Here is a 24,277-nt window from a genome sequence, read left to right as displayed (position 1 = left end):
TTGGACGTCGCTGTGGTAATGAGGCGGGGCACAGTCTTCATGAAACCACAGTCTGGCTCGTTGACTAACGGCAGTTCGTAAAGTTGATCTGCCAGTTCTTTTCGCAAGAAATCTAAATAATTCTGGCCATTCTGATTTTAAGCGAAAAATACTGGCCTAATTAGACGGTTTCCTACGAGACCAATCCATACGTTTAAGCGCCCAAATTGAAATCGGTGGCGGTGATCAAAACCCCAGTGTGGGTTTTCGTCTGGCGAAAAGTAATTCTTAGGCCCGTCTCTAGAAAAGGAAGATTCATTCGAGAATAGCACGTTGCGGATAATTTGAGGGTCCTCAGCCACCGAATTCAGCAGCCAGTCGCGGAAGTTCAGCCGTCTGTCAGCGTCTCCATCTACTAAACCTTGGTGAAGTGTTGCTCTTAAAGGATGGTACTTATGTATACGTAATATTTCCCACATTTTCTACATTACCATACTGCCGAAAGTCATTCACAGCTCGCCTCACTGTATTTATAGACGGTCTTCTATCCGGGTGTCGTTGTTCGAAGATCTCACTCACTCGTCTAAGATTTCTTCCACCTTCTCCGTAGTAAAAAGCAATAAGTTGCGTACGATCTGCTCTGGTATAATATTGTGGAATTATTTTAACGCTAATTACCACAATGATGTAAACCACAGTGTACATGGTGGGGTGGCGGAGTGGTTAGCACTTTCGCCTCGCAGCAAGAGGAGCCGGGTTCGATCCCAGCTTGTGGCACTGGGTGAAAACTCGGAACAACTCCTTCTGCGTTGAGTTTGCAAGTTCTCTCCCCACTGGTTTAAGGGGTTTTCCCCCGAGCTCTTCGGTTTCCCCTTCCATAAAAACTTGTTGAGGTTAACGGTAATAGTTAGTGTAGGGAGCTGTTGGCTCGATCGCGTGGCATGCAGGGCTTGCCACCACCCTCCTACGCATTGTAACCCGGCCACCTGAATTAATGGCTTCAAAAGACGCTTGATGACTTAGGCCTAAGGTGGTGCCTTGGGTATTAGCCTAGCTGATTATTATTATTATGGCCTTTTTATACTCAATTAATTTGAGTTTTGTACGGACCTTCAAACCTAAGTTATATTAAGCTATCGACTTCTCCAAACGGTTTTAACCTTGAAAGAAAAGAAGGGAAGGACATTTTGAAAATGCAAACTTCACCGCTGAAAACTTTAGAGGTGCTCCAACTAATTGTATTCTTTGGAGCATAGCTTTCGCGCCAGTAACGTGGCGTTAGCTTAGTAACGCTTTGGTAGCACTAGCCGAGAAGCGCGCCTGTGAGGCTAGTTGTGTGTTTCGAGGCACTCCACCCCAGTACGCCCCTAACCCCTTTTTCCCATGGGATAATTTCCGTGGCACCCTTTACCCCTTAGTCGAACCACCTCAGTAAGGCCTTCCTCCCCTTTTTTCCCATTTGATAATCACCGGGGTACCCCCAGTAAGGCCCTTCCTCCCCCTTTTCCCCATGTGATAATTACCGGGGTACCCCCTCCTCATTTTTCCCATGTGATAATTACCGTTCCTCCACCTTTTTCCCATGTGTAATTACCGTGGTACCCTTTTCCCTATAGTAGAACCACCCCAGTAAGGCCTTCCTCCCCCTTTTCCCCATGTGATAATTACCATGGTACCCCTCCCCCTTTCCCCATGTGATAATTTCCGTAGTACTCCCCTCCCCCTTTCCAATGCGAGAATTTCCGTGGTACCCTTCTCCCCGCAATAATAACTCAAACTCGCAGTCGTACCAAACCTCCCTGTACCCTTTCAAAACCCCTGTATCCAATTGCTGATGCATAAAGGCAACGGGACTAACGTACGCCGAGAAAGGAGAAAGCCACGGGACTTTCAAATCGGAAGGACCCCGAAACCCCCATCCCCTCCCACCTCCCCGTTTCCGAAACTCACAGGCCTTCTGAAAGTACCCCATGCGATCCCCCACCCCCAGCCCTTCCAAAATTCGAGGCGGAAAGAGAATATATCGGGTGTATTGCGTGTTGGTACAAACACGGCCCAACTCTCAGGGGCGAAAGATTTTCAGCAGTTTTATGGGAAGTTTTGTCCGTCCGTCCGTTAGTAAGTAAGTTTCAAAGGAGGGGGCGTAAGACGGTAGGAGAAAGAGGAATGGTATGAGGCACAAGTTGCGAGAGAGAGAGAGAGAGAGAGAGAGAGAGAGTGAGAGTGAGAGGGTAGGGGGGTGCTAGACGGGGATAGGAGCGAGTTGTACGGAAACGTTTTGTAGAGAAGTGGAGGGGGATGGTAGGGGGCGCTAGAGTAGGTGTCAGAGGCCAACGTATAGCGTTAGCAGAAGAGAGACAGAGCGAGAGCTGGTGGAAATTTTGTCCGTTTTATGATGGGAATTTTATAATGACAAACGTAATTTTATGATGGAAATTTTATAATGACAAACGTAATTTTATGATGGAAATTTTATTATGGCAAACGGAAATTTTATAATGGAAATATTAAAATATATATATATATATATATATATATATATATATATATATATATATATATATGGTACGACCCGACTAGCTTAAAAAAAAGAACTGGAGAGGCTGAAACTACTATGATACTACTTAATTTCTGTAAATGTGTGATCAATATTTGAATTATTTATATACACGAATGAGATTTAGGGGGGGCATGAAGTATCGGAGCCGTATTAAAGTTTGAACGTGCTTCCGGCTGGTATTTCCGGTATACATAATTTACCAATCCGTAGTGTATTTCTTGGTCTTTGGTTTATTTTGGCGGCAACCTAACCTAAGAAACATTTTCGCATTTTTATTTCGGTCTGTTGTTTACCATATTCATTAAATCTTTTAAAGAAAATGTCAAGAGCGTGTTTTGTAGCGCGTTGTCAACAGAAATCCAGTTTTTATGATAATGGTCAAAAAGTAAGTCTTTTGGTAAAAATAATATAAATTTGCATTATAAAAATTCATATTTTGACTTAACCCTTGGTAATGTTTCAGGTCACGTTTCATAGTTTACCCAGAGAAGAGAACATAAGAGCGAAGTGGCTGATAAATATTCACCGCGATTTGAAATATTGTAAAATAACTAAATCTACAAAAGTTTGTTCAAGGCATTTTAAAACCTCTGATTTTATATCATTAGACAGTGAAAGACCACGTTTGAAACCGAAGGCTATTCCAACAGTTTTTGATTGGGATAGTTCTGTTAGTTTGTCATCTAGTTCAGAGCCTTCTAAATGTGATCAATCCTCAAACCGTAGTTTTCAGCCTCATATATCTAATCTAGGTACCAGTTTTGAATCTTGGGAATCAGATCCCCCCGCAAACATCTCTACTATTCCAGCCACAAATGTTTCCAATGAAACAAGTGACATTATTATTGATAATGAAGATCAACTTGATTTAGGTTTAAATACAACTAGCAACGACAATTTAAATGGTGATAAAAGCTATAAAATAACATCAACACCAATTACAACATTGAAGTTAGTAACTAGGTTTCCTGGGAAAAGACACTTGAATTCCGGTACAGAAACTACAAACTGCTCTAAATGTCAATCTCTCGAAGAGAAAATAGAAACTCTTATAATTAAAAATAATTACCTCGAAGAACAATTAAGATTAAAGCAAGAAGAGATAAGTACCATTCTAGAAACCTTTAAAAAGGAGCAGGCGAGAAACCAACAGCTCTCTGAAGAACTAAATAGTAAAGTTTTAAGCATCGAGTCCATAAAAAATAGTGACCAAGATATTAATTTTTATACCGGTTTGCCAAACTACGGTCGTTTTGAAAGCTTGTTTACATTTCTGAATCCTGGTGAAAATGGGGATAACATTACACTATGGTATGCTAAAAAGAGAAACCAACCCACTGATAGTGGTCTCGGGAGACCCCGGAAATTATCCCCTGAAAATCAGTTATTTTTAGTTTTAATGAGACTAAGACTCGGTTTGTTTACCAGAGACCTTTCTCACCGTTTTGGTATTTCTGCCAACACCGTATCAAGGATAACCATAACATGGATAAGTTATATGTACCTACAGCTGGGCCAACTAAGTATTTGGCCTACTAAAGAAGTTATTCAGCGCAATATGCCGGAAGATTTTAAAATGTATTATCCAAATACTAGATTGATCCTCGATGCGACGGAAATCAAGTGTGAAACGTCAAAATCTTTGTATTTACAATCAGGGACCTACTCAAACTATAAATCTACAACTACTTTCAAAGGATTGATCGGAATAAGTCCAGATGGTTTAGTAACTTTTGTCTCAGCACTATACACTGGTTGTATTTCGGATAGGGAACTTACAGCGAGAAGTGGGCTGCTTAAATTACAATTCGACCCATCAGATGTCATTATGGCAGATAAAGGTATAATAAAATTACAAACGGGGAACGGAACATGTTCCGGCTACCCCTTCTGAAGCTGAGCTTCACTAAATTTTATCCACAGCAAATGAAATATATTGCATAATTATTTTCAGGTTTCACCATACAGGACATGTTAAAAGAAAAAGGCATAAATCTTAATCTTCCCGCATTTCTTCGCAATAAAGATCAACTCGATGAAAATGAACTTGAAGAGACGCAAAAAATAGCCTCATTAAGGATTCATGTTGAGAGGAGGATAAAAAGAATTAAAGGTTACCATATTTTTGACCGGGCCATACCGCATACATTGTCTCCGGTAATTAATGAAATATGGACTGTATGCACAATTTTAACAAATTTTCAGGGACCCTTAGTAAAAAGTAATAGCAATAATTGTAGCCATTTGTCGCCTGAAAATGATTTAGAAGAAGTAGTAGCTCCGCTCGAAATATCTGTAAAATATGAAGATTCGTCAGGTTCTTTTGATGAAATTGTATCGGAGGTTGAAAATGACATTAGTTATAGTAGCTTAGAAGAGTGTGATTTCTGATTCAGTGCTGCCAGATGTATAATAATTATTATGGTACCTGAAGTAGTTTAGGACTATTCAATAATTATTTTCCAGTATGAAATAATTTTTTATTAAAAGCTAATTTTTTTTGCGATATAAGGAAGCATTTGTTCAAAATAAAACCTATCTAATTTAAATCTCAATTCATTCCACGCTAATTTGTTAAAACGAATTCTTTCTACTATTAGGCCATTTGGCAGATATACCACAAAATCGCACCACTGCATATTTGCCGCAGCCAACTGTCCGAGCACTTGACTGTAATGCATATGGTTTTTTTAAGACTTGGTTATCCATCAATTTCTTCCATGTAAAAATCTTTATCAACAAGAGCTTGCTCTACAGTTCCATCTTTAAAAGAGTATGCACATTTTACTTATATTATACCTACACTTGGAGTTTCGGAAGGATCGTAAACAATTCTATCTGGCTACGCTCCAAGATGTGGAAAGCTTGGGTTAATAATAAACCCACAAGAGGTCACTTCTACATCATGTCCAATGTTTTTCATACAACTTATATATTTATCCACTGCTATGGGTTCATTAGTTAGTCCATATTTCACACTCGCTATTTTACTTAAGTTCTTACTTTCCACTATATTAGCAACACTTTTCTCCGTCCATGCCTGCACACGCTTATACACTAATCCAAATTTGGACGCGCTTAACCTAGTAAGTCTTTCCTTTTTCCACAAGTGACATGCACTTTGGCTTCTTGTGTCCCTTTCAATGGAGGCAGCCTGAACTCCATTTACTTGATTTATCTAAAATAATAGAAAGTATGTATAACATTTTAACTTTTTCACAAAATTAAAATATTACCTTTAATATTTTGTATTGCTCTTCTGGTAGTGGCAGGTAACAGCTTAACAGATCCCAATCTGAACTATTTGTCCGACTAGGAATGTTAAAATTGACCTTTCTTTCATATAAATTAGGATTAACATCTACTGAGAACTTAAAAGAAAATCATATTCTACTAATGGAATTTGCAAATTTAGAGTGGAAGAGTTAGGAGCTCGACCAAACTGTGTTTTCCCCCATTCTATATTCGTATAATTTGCTCTAAAATGTCAGCAAACGACCCATCTCCAGTTGAGCGTAAATCAGCTTGGAGCTTTTTCACAGCTTCATTTAACTCCGACTCGGTGCGTTCTCCATACCTACGAGCTTCGTATAGCCTACTTGTTACATTAGGAGTAGAGCCGTTTTCTTTCGGAGCTCCCCAGTTAATATCATGCAGTTTCAGTGGTTTTACACTTTTCCCTCTCGGGCGGTTCCATTTCTGCGGCAACTCGGTACATGCAAGAGTTGGTGGTGCATAGTTATAGTTGTTTTCTTTTAAAAGACATAAAAGCCTTAACAACGCTATAACATGATTATATGTCCCTTTTTTCCCTGCTTTGCACTCACAGTGTCCATCAGTTATTCTAATTGGCTGCGTTGTTGTAATGGCAACCAAGGGAGTATATGGCTCTAGTGTTTTCCGCTGGCTTCGGAAACACTTTCCTTTGACATATACAACTCTCGTTCCACTTAAAATAATAAAACACCATTAAATTTAAAGACAAACAATAAACTGAGTTCTATAAAACAAATACACACCTGTTGAATGAGGTTTGGATAGTTCCACTGTTTATGTAGTTTTCTAAAGTGAACTTGTAACTACGTTCAAACTGCCTTTTAGCTTTAGAGTTTTTTTGATAATATTCTAAAATATTTTCATGGCTAATTTTGGGTATATTTTCTAACGAATTAGTATATCCAACAATAGGAAAAATTAACCTATTATCTTTAGATGGTGATATTTCATTTAAAACATTTAAGCCTTTGCCATTAGAAATGCAGCTAACGTTCGTGGACCCGTGCGTCGCCATCTTCAATTTGACCGGATGTCAGGTTTGCCAGACAAATTTCTAAAATCGGAAGTCGCTTAAAACTTCAATATGGCGCCCTGTAAATTCCGGCCCCATTCTCTCATTTATGTATTGTCGCTAGCTTGCTGCTCCGCTCAAGTTTTTGTCAAAAATACCCGTTGGGGTTTTTTGACGCCCTAGTATAGATAAGAGTTCGTCCATTTACGCGTTTTCGTCGACATGGCGTAGTTTATCAGTGATGAAACTCGTGGCTAGTGCGCGAGCAGTGTGCGCAGTATGTTTATTACTGACATAATTTAATATCATGATTGTTTTTAAATATCACGATTTTAATGAAATATCACGATGGAAAATAAATAATAGATAATAGATAATATTAAATATCACGATTTTAATGAAATATCAAGATGGAAAATAAATAATAGATAATAGATAATATTAAATATCACTATTTTAATTAATTATTAGCATTATAATTAGATATGACGATTATAATTAAATATAACGAATATAATTTAATATGACGATTATAATTAAATATAACGAATATAATTTAATATGACGATTATAATTAAATATAACGAATATAATTTAATATGACGATTATAATTAAATATCTCGAATAAAATTAAGTATCACAAGTATAATGAAATACGACCATTATAATTAAACATCTCGATCATAATTAAATATATCGATTATAATTAAATATGAAAATTATAATTAAATATGACGATTATAATTATATAAGTCTATTATAATTAAATATCACGAATATCATTAAATATCACGATCATAATTAAATATAACGATTATAATTAAGTACCACAATTACAATAATCTGTTTTTTCTGCGCCATTGTTCGTTTTTCGCGAGTTTATATCGATCAATCTTGAATTTAAGATCTCAATGACTTTTAATGTAAAACTTCAAATGTTATTTTTTGTAATCGTTCATTTTTCCAACTTTTGCAGATTGCACCTTTTGTGTGGCTCATATTATTTAACGGAACACTTGTTGAGGCTTCTTTCGTGAGTCTGGAGAGGATATTTGAATACTTTAATCTAAATCCAGAAGTGAGCTAAGTTTAAATCGACACATTTTTCATTTTTTTTAAATTATAATTCAACGTTATTTATTTTGAGCTCCTTTACTTAAACGAATGATTTAAAGTTAATTTTGATGCTATGTTAATATTGTACGGTTTATAAATTTTGTATATATTTTAATTTACAAATTTACCTCGATTGATTATACTTCAAAAAAAATTCCTAAAAAATCCAGCACTCTGAAAAATACATCGACTTTAAGTAGTTTCTGAAATAAACTGGAAATTAAGCTATGCGGCTAAAATATTTTTCAAATGTGAAGAGAACTGAAGTTAATCATTAAATGAATTAGCCCATGTTGTTTTTTATGTTTCTGAAAATACGAGCTAAACCTAGTTAGCCTAGCTGATTATTTAAAAAAAACGTATAAATCTAAGAGATTTTGTTTCGGAAAATAATCAATCTTATTATTTTAAAATAAATTCACTCTCCCGAAAAGAGACTTTGCTTCAAGGCAAACCGTTATTGGTGCCTGTACCGTAAATAAAAATCGAAGGATTCGCACTTTTGATGGGCCTAAAATTTTTGATCACCTTGTGACGACCAAGAATGACAAACTAAACTTCACGATGGCTCAGACACCCGCGAAATTCCGAGTTCAATGTTGTCTAGAGCAATGAGACGATTTGATAGTTTTTTAGCTCCGTAACGGAATAAGATGATGTCTAGGGCCCGGTACGATTCTTTATAATTCGAGTGGCCCTTTGCTAGCTTCATTTGTTTTAGGGTTCCTAACCAAATTAGATGTTACTCGGGCCCGCAACGGAATTAGATGTAATGGTGCTAGATAATGATTAGAACGGGTAACAACACCAAATGAAGAAAACGGTCTGTATCGATGCTAAATTTAGACTAGGGTGTGTAACGAAGGTAATTGGTATTTAATTTAATTGGCCAACTGATAAAAAATAGCAATTGCAGTCTCTTGATCATTTATTTTCATTTCATAAAATAAATACAGACTAGATAATATTTACTCGTGAAATTTTACTCTATAATAATTCGAACTGTAAAAAGGTGGTCATCGTCTTCAAGAAATTAATCGTTTTTTATTTACATTAATGGAAATGCTCCCTTATTAATCCGCATAATTGGTCTCTTAAATTAAAAAAAGCACAAAGTTTTTCATCTTTGGATAAGGTAACCGAACTCTTGAACAGTGGGCAAAATACTTAAGCAAGGAGCACTCCATTTCTTTTTATATTTAATGCGAAAACTGTTCAGGGTATTGTATTTCGAATTGGTTTTATGTTTATCTCTATTAACAACAATTGAAAGGCCTGGGAAAAATTTCGTACTAGCACATCAAACAAATTGTACATTTTGATGGTTCATCACTAATGTTAAAAATGCGCGTGATTTGAAAGGAAAAATTTGTTCGTTAGAAAACAAGAAGTTTAGTACTAAAAAAGAATAAATCTTGCGCACAAAGTGTATTAATGCCTGTATCAATAAATGAACATTTTGCTCCCAAACAGGCAGATTGGAATAGACCAGAAGCACATCTGCCGAAGCAATGGCCTGAAAAGGGTCAAATTATATTTCGGAATTATTCAACTCGCTACCGGGAAGGATTGGACCTGGTTTTAAATAACATATCTTTCGTTGTAAATCCAATGGAAAAAGTAAGAATTTATGTAGTTTTATAAATATATTTTCGTTTTAATATTCATGGTCTACAGAACCACTGAAAGCCGGTAATGTTGGAATTAATTTTTGTTGAAACAAACAATTTACATATTCCGTCAAACTTTCAAAAATAACTGTCTTCGGTCCTTTTTTATGAAGTTGCTAATTATAACCTTACACAACTATAAATATAAAGTTATAGTTAACCCAAAATTTTTGAAATATAAATGGTTGATTTTGCTGTATAATTTCATATTTGTTTTTACACACAATCCTAAGGATTTGGGTGTATTAGTCTCACGTACAGTGTAGCCGATGCCGCCGTGTCGCGCATATCTCTTCAACGGTTAGGGCTAGAAGAGTCAATGATATCTCATTCGAGTGTACACTCTTTTAAATAACTCTTCGGCCGTTGAGAATTTTGCAGTTTTTTCTCGAAACCTTTTAGAGCCAGATAGATGAGACCATTGGCGAATGTTATTCTTTTACCAATCTCTATCCTATGTGATGGTTACCTTTAACCGAAATTCCTAGGTTTCACCGGAAATGGCAAAAATCATTTTTAACAAGTTTTCAAACACGGGTGCTACGCCACTGCGACTTGCATTTTCGGATTCACCATGGTCGATTCATATTTAGAAAGTGTCAATTTTATCTCTCTACGACCAATCGTTGAGGAGATAGCGCCTTTCAAAAGTTCCAGCTGAATTCGGCTGATGCTAAAAAGCAATCCACATTTGATTCCACATCGTTCGAACAACCATCAACATTAACTATAGTAAGAGCGGGATACAGAGGGATTAGATAAATTCATGAAACGAATTTAATGGTCCACTCTTTAAAGGCCGTTATAGGTCAGTTCAATATTTGGAGCCTCTCTAAGCTATACCACCCATGGGAATATTATCTTTATCGGGCTCCATTAGCTCTATGTGAACCTAGGCTTAAATCCTACTTACAACTGTTAGTGTAGTAGTTATTCCACCTCTGAATTATCTTTATTCGCGACCGAAAACTACAGACGACCTCTTTAAGCGGCAGACAAAAATAGTAAGAAGCCGCGCATTAGGAGACGATACTGACAATCAAAGTTTTAAAGCCGACGCGGAAATGCATGAAACGTAATTTTTCCCTTTAGAAGTTACTTGCTTTATTATTACAATGCAACACGGAACAGGATTGACTACGAGATTTGCGCATATTCCATTCAAGCAGACGCTACAAACGCAAGAAGTGGCGTTAATCATTCGGCGCCGTTGCGCCACCTAGAACCCTTTCGGTCGCGAATAAACGCAATATTTCGCTTTAGGATGGTTTACATTTTGTAGAAAGGGAAAAGGAAAGTTTTAACGCCAAATTATCTGTTAGGCCTAGACATAAGTATGAGCACAGAGCAATTCAATGTCAAAACATTGTAATAGCCACGGTTGTTGCTAGATTAACCTGCGGCATTATAAAATTGAACAGTCGGAACATTTTAATCCTAGCGAACTTGATATTGGGCTAAAACTGAAGACTAATCACTTTCACCCAGATGGCTAATATACTACTCAGCTCAGTTTAAACGTCTTTGCTGAAGCAGGGATAAAATGTCAATATCGACTAAAGGCGTTGCCTGAAAATAAGCATTTTAACATCAATTGGACAATGTCATACTTATATTATTATGTTACTTATGGCCAGAAGTATAATTTTTCTTTAATGCGCTCTCCTTCTAACATTTATTAACCAGCCTTAATGAGTCGGATTAGGCCTATAGCGATCGGTTGTCTTACCTGATACGAATTTTTAGAGCCAATTCTATCTGCGAGTTCGTTTGAAACGTTTCCTAACGTGTGTTAACTGAAGATTTTCCTTTCAGTGTCCACTATAGTTTAGCCATTAGTAATGGTAAAAAGCTTAGCTACACAGTGGCGTAGTCCCGAGCTTTAAGGGGCCCCACTAACCTTAAAAATGTAACAAAGGGGGCGCCATTGAGAATTGGTTGCGGGGGGGGGGCTCTGAGTTGTCTGCTACGTCACTGTCGCCACATGAGGCACGAGAATGATCAACGAAAATAATTCAACGGTGCGCCCTACCAAGTCCTTGTCAAGATACATATTGGAAACTGTTACGAAATCACTGAATGGCAACACAGAGTTTTTCTCTAAGACTACCGAAACAAGATGTTAGTATCAGTGACACGTAATAATATGAACCACCTCGGCAGGGGTGCCGATCGTATTATACTCCGCGGCCGCGAAGTATATTTAGAGCTCAGCTTTTTTCCCCATTTCCGCCTCTGCTGCGCGTATATTGGCAATTTACCGGTTTGATCGTGGAAGACGTCAACTCAGCTTGAGTTACTTTTAGGCCTTTTTTGGGTCGCGCTCTAACCTCAACCGGTGCCTACGTTATTTTTAGAAGGCCTGTGCACGCTACCTTCATACCCGGGGACATTTGACATTTTGGCCAGCTTGTTTTCGCACAAAAACGGTGATAGATGGCGCTTTCCTATGCATTGGTTTTTTTCAAATATAAAAAGTAACGCGCCGAAGTTTGAAAGTCAGAAGCAAATAAAAATCTAAAAAAAAAACATTTTCATTCGTTACCTTACATTTTTATGTAATATTACAATATCACTATCATATAAAATACTAAATTGAATATTACCACAATAACAAACTATCATTTAGTATAAAATATTATCACAATAACAAACTATCATTTAGTTTAGAATATTATCACAATGACAAACTATCATTTAGTTTAGAATATTATCACAATGACCAACTATCATTTAGTTTAGAATATTATCACAATGACAAACTATCATTTAGTTTAGAATATTATCGCAATGACAAACTATCATTTAGTTTAGAATATTATCACAATATATCACAAATATTATGGAATTAGAAAACTATCATAACCTGAAATATTTGAAAAGAAAACTTAAGTTTAAGGACTTTTCTCGATAAAGGTTTTTTGTTTAAAAATTTTCTTTTTTGATTTTGGTCAGTTGCGTCACTGGCCTGATTAGTTAGGAGAGGACGTATAAATTTAGTCAACATAATTTCAGGTAACGCAATATCACCACATTTGCAAGATAGTGCAATTTTGAAATGTGGAAGTATTAAAGACATAAACGTATTTAACGGTTTAGCCCTAGGAATAAGATGAAGCGCTGCACTGATAAAATCTAACACTAATGCTAATAAATTTATGAAATAACGATTGGGATACTTTAGTCCAATTCGGTCTTGAGCTTTTACCAAACTGTATATTGGTGAGTTAGATAAAGTTCCACTAATTTTTTCGAGGCAATCAGAGCATTGGGTATTTTCTTCTGCAACTTCAAGATATATCCTCCGACTTGAGCAACACTTAAATTTTTAACTGACACAGCGGTGTGGTCTGAAATTTAATAAATAAAAATATTAGTTTAGTAACAATTTTTTGGCAAAAAAAATCAATATTAACATTTGGCATCAGCCTTTCCATTTGAGTTAATAATGACCGCAGACAAGGTGAAAGATTGACGCTTGTGGGATCAAACAAAGAGCCAGTTGGTGAAATTGGTTTGCTGGCTATTTTCGATACTATATGTCCAGTTATAGTTGATTTTTCAGAAGAGTCTGGTCCCCTGTTGCAATTCGAAGCGCTCGAAGCTTTAAGAATACCAATTTTTAAAGTATGCTCAATGTTTAATACACAGGAGCGCACATCCATTTGGTCATTAAATCCAGAAGATCCTCTAATGTGGGCAAATGATTGCTCTACCGCGTCACTTGAGAGTTTACGGGTTAGAACAAAATGAAATCCTCCATCAAGCAAATATTTCACCAAAGCCACAGTTGATTTATAAGTTAGTTTAACAGCTTCAAATGTTTCATCTGTTAGTTTTTCATTTTTCAATGTTGCATTTATTTGCATTGTTTCAAGAAAAGGGATAAAGTCCTCAGTTAACCAATTTAAACGTTCGTCATTCATGTCATAGAAAGGCAGTTTATTCTGATTTCTAGAGTAGATTCCATGTGTGGTATTACAAATATCGTGGATTTCCCACCATTTCTAAAAAAAATAGATAGTGCATTCCAAATTTTCTTTGTCTTCTTTGTCTACCATGTTAAGTCGCAACAAAGTGCTTAGAGCAGCTGTAACTGGCAATGAGAAAATCACAATGGCACGGAACACATTCATTTTCTCAAAGTTGGTTGGAAACGACATTTTTGCATATCATACAGTTTCTTGATGTAAATAGAGCTGATTACCATTCCACAATACACAAACTCCCTTGATAAAAATTGGCTTCTTATATTTTTAGCTTCATGGCTCTGATCAAATGCCAGAAACATTTTCCTATTAGAATCTATAGTGGATGAGGAATCTCGTGAGAAAGTTGTCAATTCCCAAATTTAACAAAAGCTTTAGTGTTTGTTTTGGCATTGTCTGAAACTATCCTCAAAACTTTAAACCCACATTCCTCTACGGTTTGAATTACCTTAAGTGTAATTTGGTACAGCTGATCTCCATCCAGGTTAGCAGTGAAAAAAATATGCAACCGGTAACTTGAAACTTGTAGATAATCCTTGAAATACAAAGAAAAGTAGATGGGTGGCCAATTTTGAACCAATGCCTTCATTCGCAGTTAGTGTAGTTTCGCCAAGTGTTTTGTCGTAAACTAGTTTTGCTTTTATAGCCATTTCATCTGGAATAAACGAGCCTAGACGCTCATGATCATTCTTTAGCTTAGCTGCTTCAGCCAAAAGTATCTCCTTGACCAACGACGTTATTCCCTCTTCACCTGTGGCATGGCCGAGAAATCTCTTTAAAGTTACACGATGTGGCAAATGCAATATATCAAGTTCTCTCATAAAGCAATAAGCACTTGGTGATTTTTAAAAGAATCAAGCGTAGATTCTTCATAGGGAAGGCTTTTTTTTCCATATGCCAGAATCTGTTCCATCAAAAAATTGGCACGAGTATTATCTTTGGAATAGCATGCTTCTTTGACTTTTTTAAACGGCATAAATTCTTTCTCATGCTGCTCTTTCTTATATATCTTTATTGCCACATTGAGATTTTCCAACTTCTTCTCTAAGGCTTCTATTTTTTTCCGGAGTTTGTAATTTGTTTTCCCTACCTTCCGAACAGATATCTTACAGGGTCTTACTCTAACACAAGGACTTGCTTGGGTGGATGCATCTGTATAAGACTTAGTGGTAGATAAGTCTTTAAAATTACTTGAATTATTTTCACTGTAGGTCCAAGTTTGACTACAAACGCTTTTATCTTGACTATATACAAACGCTTTGATCTTGACTACAAACGCTTTGATCTTGACTACAAACGCTTTGATCTTGACTACAAACGCTTTGATCTTGACTACAAACGCTTTGATCTTGACTACAAACGCTTTGATCTTGACTACAAACGCTTTTATCTTGACTAGGTACGTTCTCACTAGGTATGCTCTCATCTCGACTAGGTACGCTCTCATCTCGACTAGGTACGCTCTCATTTCGACTAGGCACGCTCTCATTTCGACTAGGCACGCTCTCATTTCGACTAGGTACGCTCTCATTTCTACTAGGTACGCTATCATCTTGGCTAGGACTTCCAAATAATCTAATACGAGCACGAGTAGAGAACATGGTAAAAGGGTTAGAAATTTCAGATTGCCTCTGAGGTTTTGGAGGTATTTCATTCTTAGAATTTATCATCAGAGATTTAGTTAAATTTCTCCTAGCATAATTCAATTGTGCATTTTCAATTGGTGATAATGGTGTTGAGTGAATAATATTTTGTTTCTTCCCTGTCAAGGCTGGAGATCCTTCATTTTCATTCAAAATAACAGGAATGGCAAACGGTAATAGCCTCTTGATATTGGAGCAAGATACACTGAAATCTGTGCTGTTAAAACGTTTGCTGCAGATTCTTGTTTCATTATCAACTATTTGGTCCTCGTAAAACCCTATATCATCTTTCAACGTTATTCCAAAAATTGAACAAATCCACCTTTCTCTCAACTTATTTTTTTTAGGAAAAGAGTGGAAACTAACGTAACCATCTTCATTAAAAGCTCTTTTTTTCTTCTTCCTGTTATTTTCATTACAGGTTGGCACGATACATTTTACCATTTTGATCTAATTAAACCTGTAATTTTCCAAATACATCAGATTAGAATGCATAAAAGGTACAGAAACTGGAATATTTTAGAATTGTTTCATATTACAAGTAATCAAAACTTAAAAAAAAATTACTTTGCTTAACATGGAATATCTATAATTAAATATATGCACAATTAAAACCACTTCTCGTATTTTAATTCTGTAAACGGATTTAAAATCAGCGTGTTTCACTTCATAGGCCCGTCTTTTCACGATTTATAATTTAATCAATAACGCCGAGAAATTATACGTTTTTGAAGCCAGGAAATTACGGTTTCGAGGCATCCATTTTCCCTCTTAAGTTTCAGATTGGCGCGCATGCGCAACGGGAACAGGTGGAAGACGGAAAAAATTGCCAACTTGCCGACACGGCTTCGTTTTGACGGCGGTTTTAATGCCGCGTGCCCGGCTGCCCGCGTGAAATGTTAATTTTCATATTCTAACATGTTTAAACATAATGATTTAAAACGAACAAATCTTCGATGATAAAAGGTAAATAATATAGTTGGCTTTCATTTCAACCTAAGTTTTGTCACTTTGGTAATTCTAAATCGATTTAAATAAAAGTTAGGTTAAAATTTTGGGCCTTGGGTATTATCACTGCCATAATTTAGCAGCCCGACTTTTCAGAATTTCGGCTGGAATTCGATAACAGCTTCATGGCGTATAGAGATATTTCAACGCGGATTTTTGAAACGTCACACTTGGTGGGGGGGGTCAAAAATCTACGCTACTTTTTTCTCAGTTGTTAGTTCGCCATTTTGTGAGGAATTTTTGTATCTTAGATCATAGGAAATGGGTAAAACTCATCGTCGTTGTTATGTGGCTAGTTGTCAAGGGGGAAAACAAATATAAGGAAAAGAAGAATATGTAGGGTTTTTTTAAAATACCAGCCATTATAAAAAACCAGGGTGTACAAACGGAAGAATTGTCTGCTAATAGACAAAGCGTGTGGTTGAGAAAGCTAAGGCTTAACTCTATTAAAGATTTGGACCAAGTGAAAATATGTTCAAGACATTTTTACTCAGGTATGTTAACTATATTCTTCAAAAATTATAATTTTTGATCCTAGAAATACATATATATATTGATTGTAGGTAAACCCTCAAAGCTATATGATAAAATCCATCCAGATTGGGTACCAAACTTGAATTTGGGTTATAAACTCAATCAATCATACAACGATGTTGCGGATAGGAATGCAAAACTTCAGAGGCACAATAGAAGAATTAATCGTTTTCAATGCGTAACACCAGTTTCTTCCAAACAAAAGCTACCATTATTTAATCCAAATGCCATATCAACACCCTTAGCGCGTGTGCTTCAAATGGAGGACTCACTTAGTAAGGACGCCTTTGCTTATAAACTCCCTAGTCTCGTAGATTCAATTATTTGATTTTTCTTAGATCATAGCACCATTTCAAAATCCACATCCACATTCTCAGAAGAAGCTACAGATTTTCAAATTTCCCAAGAAGTTGGTATTTCTTCTATCTCTGATGAAGTTGGAGATTCGTTAATTTGGGAAGGTGCTACCTCTACACTTGACTCTGTGTTAATTTCCGATGAAGGCATAGGTTCATTAGACTCCCCAAAAAACTACAGCAGTTCAGTTCCCAAAGGTGAAAATTTGAAAATCAGCGTCGCCATGCAAACATTTTCTAGTTCTATAGATAAAAGCACCCAAATAGGCCCAGAATATGGGGAAATTAGTACACAAACTGAATTAGACCAAAAGGCTTTAACCGAAATTATTAATAAAATAAATAAAGAAATGATACACAGCTCTACTCAAGCGGGTTTGCGAAAGGTTTGAGCTAGAATGTGCAGAAATTAAAAATAGAGAATCTTCCGAAGAAGTTTCGAAACTTCTGGTCAAATTAGAAGAAGCCAATAGTTTGCTTTACTCTTGTAGTGAAAACATAAAGCAATTGGTATCCGAGCTTGGCACACTAGAAGACGAGTTAGGCCAACATAAATACACTGAATTTTATTTTAGAGGAGATAGAGGTAATTTAAAAGTAAAGTACTTCACTGGCCTTGAGACATTGGAAGTTTTACTGGTTTTAGTTAAAGAAGTTTCACCATACTTATTTCAAAATTCAAAGTTGACCAATTTTCAGCAAGTCATTTTAACGTTAAATGTCGGGCTGAAACTTACTCCAACTATAAAAGTTCTAACACAGTAAAATTCCTCTTTGGTGTAACTCCGCAAGGATCGATAAGCTTCATTTCTAAAGGATGGGGAGGAAGAGTTAGTGACAAGCATCTAACAGAAAATTCTGGGCTTTTAAATAAGTTGTTACCTGGGGACCTTGTTTTAGCTGATAGGGGATTTAACATTGATGATTCTGTAGGCTTCTATTATGCGACTATAAAATACCCAACCTTTACGAAAGGAAAGAGCCAGTTATCCACGCAAGATGTCGAATCTACTAGAAAACTTGCCAACGTCAGAATTCATGTTGAGAGGGTAATAGGTCATCTCCGCCAGAAATACACAATATTGTTTACCAAACTTCCAATTGATTTACTACACGTAGCCCCAGAAGAAGAAATGGCTACTCTTGACAAAATTGCCGTAGTCTGCGCTGCCCTGACAAATCTCACCCCATCAGTTGTTCCTTTTGATTAGATTGTTTTATTCAATTTTTGTTACTTAACTAATATCAAATACCCACTAGCTGATAAATTATTTTTTTAGTACTAAATGTATAGAATAATTATGAGAGTCAATTACTATTCCAGAATTTTTTTTATTTGTCTCGTGAGTTCTTAGTAATAAAAATTGTCATTAAAATCTAAGTCGTTTAAGTTTTTGGTGCAGTTTTTAGTTTTTTCTTTTCACTTCTCTGTTAATTTTGGCACAGTCTGGGCAAAACCATCTCCCTTTTGGGATTCTTTTAATTTTCAAACACTCGTGTGAAACCAATTCTGCAATTTTCCCCTTCACAAAAAATCATTTCCCCATCTTCATCTCCTTCGCAGTAGCACCATTTCCGGTGATATAAATTGTCTGTATGGCAAACCTGTTTGACAGGCAATAAAATATATTGTAACACGCATGAATTTTTAGGAACATTAATGGCATCTTCTAATATGCCATCTAGTTGGTTTTTTTTTACGGACGCAGCACTGAGGTTCATTTTGGAAATTTCAGAATATGAAACTTGTTTTGTCACAGGCACAGACCAGTATGCTGCAATACCAGTGACAGTTTTCACTTCTCTAAAGCGAACAGCATACTCAATGTAAAAAAGTTACGCACCTACATGTGAGCATGACTCCGCAAGGCCAGCCATGTATATGCAATGCGCAGAAACAATTGAGCCATCATCATTTGCATTAATCCATGGTTTAAGGGGGGTTTCCCTTAGTCTCTGCGAATGCATTACCTATGAGAATTTGAATATTAGACTATTTAACCAAATTTAATTATTGTAAATTACTTAGTACTTACAGTGGCTAAAACGAGAATTTTAAGTCCAATTGTTTTCACTAACACGTCTCTAACAAAGCCGCACACAAATATGTTATATGAGTACATGCACTTGTAGTTTTTGAAGTTTTCTTTTGTAAAAGGTGAAATACCCTCGACAAGGTACATATATACATGGACTAATTAATTAGTCCATGATATATATATCTGGGAAAGACGTTGGTGGTAGTACTTCAAACGTTTTCAATTCTGTTGGATCAACGTTTTGGAAGTCTTTTGATTTTAAAAGGTACGGATTAACGTTATTAATTGCCCCAATCTTTTCTTTATACCGCTCTTTAACATTTTTTTCCGTAAAATTTTCAAAATAATTTAAGGACTTAGCCATGATGTTTAAAGAGTATGCTAACGAATAGCCTAAGCTAAATAAAAACCCTCACAAAATGGCGACCGAGAAAGAGTATTTTTTTAACAAGAAGGATGAATACCAGAGACTATACTATCTATTATGGTATTCTCCTTGGTTTCAATAAGCAGTCGACAAAAGTTCCGTCCCCTTTCCCCAACTGAAATATCTCTATAGTCAATGTAAAAGCACCGAGATATCGAATACAGGATACGTATTATCTTTGGTTGAACTAAACTATCAGTATTTTTGAATGTTCAATTTTTTGACGGCTGTTAAGTTTGACAACTAATAATTTTCGAGCTTTAAAATTTGAAATGCCAAGGAGGCAACACGACGGGCTGAGTATTTGCTGAGTTTTATGTGGTTGAACTAATATAAGAATATTTTTTGAGTTTTAAATTATTTTTCTATGCAGGCCTTAGTTCGGCACTTTTATAAGAGACACTACAAACATTTAATTTTTAATTTTAGAAAGCACTAATTTTTTAACAAATTATAAAATTGGGATGTAATTCTTGTAAAGCACCACGTCTCATAAATGGGCATATATTATAACAAAAACAGTTCTTCGAACTGAAAAAAACAGTTTAGAGCTCGTTAAATGTGCAGCCTTAAAGGGACATATATTATTTTTTATTGTTGATTTATATGTCAAATTCATTTGAAGTATTAAAAAATATTCCTGTGAACAACAGAATGACGTCATTCCGCCTTTCAAATCACAGTCCACTGCTCCTCCAATTTTTAGCACAAAATCTTTGATCCAATTTTGCCCACAAAGGTATCCATATTTATATTTATTTTCTTCCCTACACATTTAATATAAAAATTTTAAAATTTATTATTATTTATTATTTATTTATTGCAATAATCTGCAACAAAAATAAAATAATAATAAGAATAAATTTTTAAATTTTTATGTTAAATGTGTAGGGAAGAAAATAAATATACATATGGATACCTTTGTGGGCAAAATTGGATCAAAGATTTTGTGTTAAAAATTGGAGGAGCAGTGGACTGTGATTTGAAAGGCGGAATGACGTCATTCTGTTGTTCACAGGAATATTTTTTAATACTTCAAATGAATTTGACATATTAATCAACAATAAAAAATAATATATGTCCCTTTAAGGCTGCACATTTAACGAGCTCTAAACTGTTTTTTTCAGTTCGAAGAACTGTTTTTGTTATAATAGATTATATAGTTATTGGAGAAACATTTATAATTAGAGATTGGCTTCGAGAATTTACGAAGCGGCACACTTCAAGGCTATTATTTAACGTATAGTGCTAGGTAAAATATTACCGGTTTCGCCGCAGTTATAGGATTATATCGAGGAACATTAATCACTTACTAAAAGCTAAACCACGTAACTGACGTTTCGTGTATTTGCTTGAAAACCGAATAATTGAGTCTCGCGAGTAACCCAGTGCGTCTCCCTGTCTAGCATACCGTTTGGACATAGGTGCAACCATGTTTTCCCTACGAATTAATTAACTAGTATAACTCAAAGCTAATGCGTTTAGTATCTTGGACGTTATTTTATTCTTCAACTATAATTTGCTTAGCATTATAAACTTTTCTAACTTTTCTTAACGAAAACCTCAAGTATACCAAAATCTGTAAACAGTCTTATAGCAAAAAGGGCAGTAGTTGCGAAAGGAGTTAACAATAATTACTTTTATTGCCAAATGAAACATGTTAATAGCTAGGAAAGCAAACAGCTAATTCTAATAGGGTGTAGCGTCTCTCCTTCTTAGTATGCATTCCCTAAGTCTTTGACGAAAAGAATTCGTCAAGTTTCGTTTGAATCTTGCAGTCAAACTATGAAATGCGGTCACCACCATGTCTTTTAATTCTAGCGAAGTATTTGGAATTCGTCTTTCCATATTAAAAACGATCTTGGCCCAAAGGTTTTCCATGGGATTCAAGTATGGGGAATACGGCGAGTCATAAATCGTGAGTAATTCCTTTGTCTCCTTCGCCTGGTGACCCACACGGCCGGTGAGCTAGCCGAGCTCTGAAAACACTAAAACCAAGAAACACCATTATACACGCTATTTCAAGACGTATTACAACAAATTTAACCTTTTCGTCCGACCACAAAATAAGACGCGAAAGAACGTCTCTGGGCCATCTTAGTAGTTGCCGACAAAATTGAAGACGTAGTCGTCTGTGACGCGGTGTTAGTAGTGGCTTACACAGCGAACGACGGCGTCGTAATCCGTGCTTTTTCACCCTCGCCCACACCGCCGGCACGGTAACTCTAACCGCTTCTAGACCCCACCGATCCTTTAAATTACGAAGGTTTGCGACGGGTTCCCTAAAGAGGTGTTTATCTTGCGCTGGGGTTGTCGTTCTCGGACGACCACTTCTGGGAAGATTCTAATTAAAAATAGTTTTATTATAATTACAAATACGACTAACGTTTATTCTTTACCAAAGACATTAAAAACACAAATTTGATTTTTTATATTGATTACCCTGATCGTGCCGTGTCGAAGAAACTGCGCATATCGGTATTTGGCTCCAGATATTGAACAATTTAAAGGATTGGTGGGGTCTAGAAGGGGTTAGAGTTACCGTGCCGACAAAGGAACTACTCACGATTTATGACTCGAACTCGTAGGAGTGGCAGATTTTCTGTCAATGTTTGGTGTTGCCTAGGAGATGGGGAAACTGGGATTTTGCGACCGATAGTAGGACGTCTAACTGCTCAGTACTACTACGAATTATTTTCGTTGATCATTCTCGCGCCTTATGTAGCGACAGTGACGTAGCAGACAACTCAGAGCCCCCTCCCGCAACCAATTCTCAATGGCGCCCCCTTTGTTAAATTTTTAAGGTTAGTGGGGCGCCTTAAAGCTCGGGACTACGCCACTGTGTAGCTAAGCTTTTTACCATTACTAATGGCTAAACTATAGTGGACACTGAAAGGAAAATCTTCAGTTAACACACGTTAGGAAACGTTTCAAACGAACTCGCAGATAGAATTGGCTCTAAAAATTCGTATCAGGTAAGACAACCGATCGCTATAGGCTTAATCCGACTCATTAAGGCTGGTTAATAAATGTTCGAAGGAGAGCGCATTAAAGAAAAATTATACTTCTGGCCATAAGTAACATAATAATATAAGTATGACATTGTCCAATTGATGTTAAAATGCGTATTTTCAGGCAACGCCTTTAGTCGATATTGACATTATATCCCTGCTTCAGCAAATACGTTTAAACTGAGCTGAGTAGTATATTAGCCATCTGGGTGAAAGTGATTAGTCTTCAGTTTTAGCCCAATATCAAGTTCGCTAGGATTAAAATGTTCCGACTGTTCAATTTTATAATGCCGCAGGTTAATCTAGCAACAACCGTGGCTATTACAAATGTTTTGACATTGAATTGCTCTGTGCTCATACTTATGTCTAGGCCTAACAGATAATTTGGCGTTAAAACTTTCCTTTTCCCTTTCTACAAAATGTAAACCATCCTAAAGCGAAATATTGCGTTTATTCGCGACCGAAAGGGTTCTAGGTGGCGCAACGGCGCCGAATGTTTAACGCCACTTCTTGCGTTTGTAGCGTCTGCTAGAATTGAATATGCGCAAATCTCGTAGTCAATCCTGTTCCGTGTTGCATTGTAATAATAAAGCAAGTAACTTCTAAAGGGAAAAATTACGTTTCATGCATTTCCGCGTCGGCTTTAAAACTTTGATTGTCAGTATCGTCTGCTAATGCGCGGCTTTTTACTATTTTTGTCTGCCGCTTAAAGAGGTCGTCTGTAGTTTTCGGTCGCGAATAAAGATAATTCAGAGGTGGAATAACTACTACACTAACAGTTGTAAGTAGGATTTAAGCCTAGGTTCACATAGAGCTAATGGAGCCCGATAAAGATAATATTCCCATGGGTGGTATAGCTTAGAGAGGCTCCAAATATTGAACTGACCTATAACGGCCTTTAAAGAGTGGACCATTAAATTCGTTTCATGAATTTATCTAATCCCTCTGTATCCCGCTCTTACTATAGTTAATGTTGATGGTTGTTCGAACGATGTGGAATCAAATGTGGATTGCATTTTAGCATCAGCCGAATTCAGCTGGAACGTTTGAAAGGCGCTATCTCCTCAACGATTGGTCGTAGAGAGATAAAATTGACACTTTCTAAATATGAATCGACCATGGTGAATCCGAAAATGCAAGTCGCAGTGGCGTAGCACCCGTGTTTGAAAACTTGTTAAAAATGATTTTTGCCATTTCCGGTGAAACCTAGGAATTTCGGTTAAAGGTAACCATCACATAGGATAGAGATTGGTAAAAGAATAACATTCGCCAATGGTCTCATCTATTTGGCTCTAAAAGGTTTCGAGATATTTTGAAAAAACTGCAAAATTCTCAACGGCCGAAGACTTATTTAAAAGACTGTACATACATCGCCATTGATAACCTTTTTTAAAGTTTTCAAATTAGAAAAGTTACTATTTTCGGTGGTTTCGCTTTTTGTGTGGTAGATATTTTATTTAAAATTAAGTCCGATAACGTTAAAAAAATAATATTGGATAGGTTAGGATTCAGCGGACCTACAACTTCGGTTATATCAGTAAATATTAAATTTATGTATAGTTTTCAGGGTAATTTACGGGAACCCAATTTTCGTGGTTTTAAATTTTCGCCTAAAAATCTACATACTGTTCCTTATTATAAGTCCGATTTTCATGA

At 36.3% G+C, this 24,277-nt stretch overlaps 3 protein-coding genes and 1 pseudogene across 4 annotated transcripts in view; 3 read left to right on the top strand and 1 right to left on the bottom strand.

The window, feature by feature from the left end:
* LOC149958488 (ATP-binding cassette sub-family C member 1-like) overlaps nt 1-24,277 on the top strand; it is a 129,861-nt gene that overhangs the window by 96,155 nt on the left and 9,429 nt on the right. For both annotated transcript variants that reach the window (XM_090165895.1, XM_090165893.1), the window contains 2 exons: nt 7,805-7,906; nt 9,418-9,564. In XM_090165895.1, the coding sequence (XP_090022021.1) occupies nt 7,805-7,906; nt 9,418-9,564 (249 nt within the window). The remainder of the gene's footprint in view (nt 1-7,804; nt 7,907-9,417; nt 9,565-24,277) is intronic.
* Nucleotides 2,939-4,930, top strand: LOC149958491 (uncharacterized). Its single transcript, XM_090165255.1, has 4 exons — nt 2,939-3,081; nt 3,148-4,380; nt 4,494-4,696; nt 4,745-4,930. The coding sequence occupies exons 1-4, from the start codon at nt 2,994-2,996 to the stop codon at nt 4,928-4,930; spliced, it is 1,710 nt and encodes a 569-aa protein (XP_090021381.1). The 5' UTR covers nt 2,939-2,993.
* Nucleotides 12,463-14,448, bottom strand: LOC149958490 (uncharacterized; annotated as a pseudogene).
* LOC149958489 (uncharacterized) lies at nt 16,941-17,787 on the top strand. Its single transcript, XM_090165906.1, has 2 exons — nt 16,941-17,063; nt 17,127-17,787. Exons 1-2 carry the CDS (start codon nt 17,048-17,050, stop codon nt 17,534-17,536), a joined length of 426 nt encoding a protein of 141 aa, XP_090022032.1. The 5' UTR covers nt 16,941-17,047; the 3' UTR covers nt 17,537-17,787.

Source organism: Leiobunum rupestre, chromosome 2 (assembly GCF_980474605.1).
Source record: "Leiobunum rupestre chromosome 2, qqLeiRupe1.1.hap1, whole genome shotgun sequence".
Lineage (NCBI taxonomy): Eukaryota > Metazoa > Arthropoda > Arachnida > Opiliones > Sclerosomatidae > Leiobunum > Leiobunum rupestre.
This window is presented reverse-complemented; position numbering and strand designations above follow the sequence as displayed.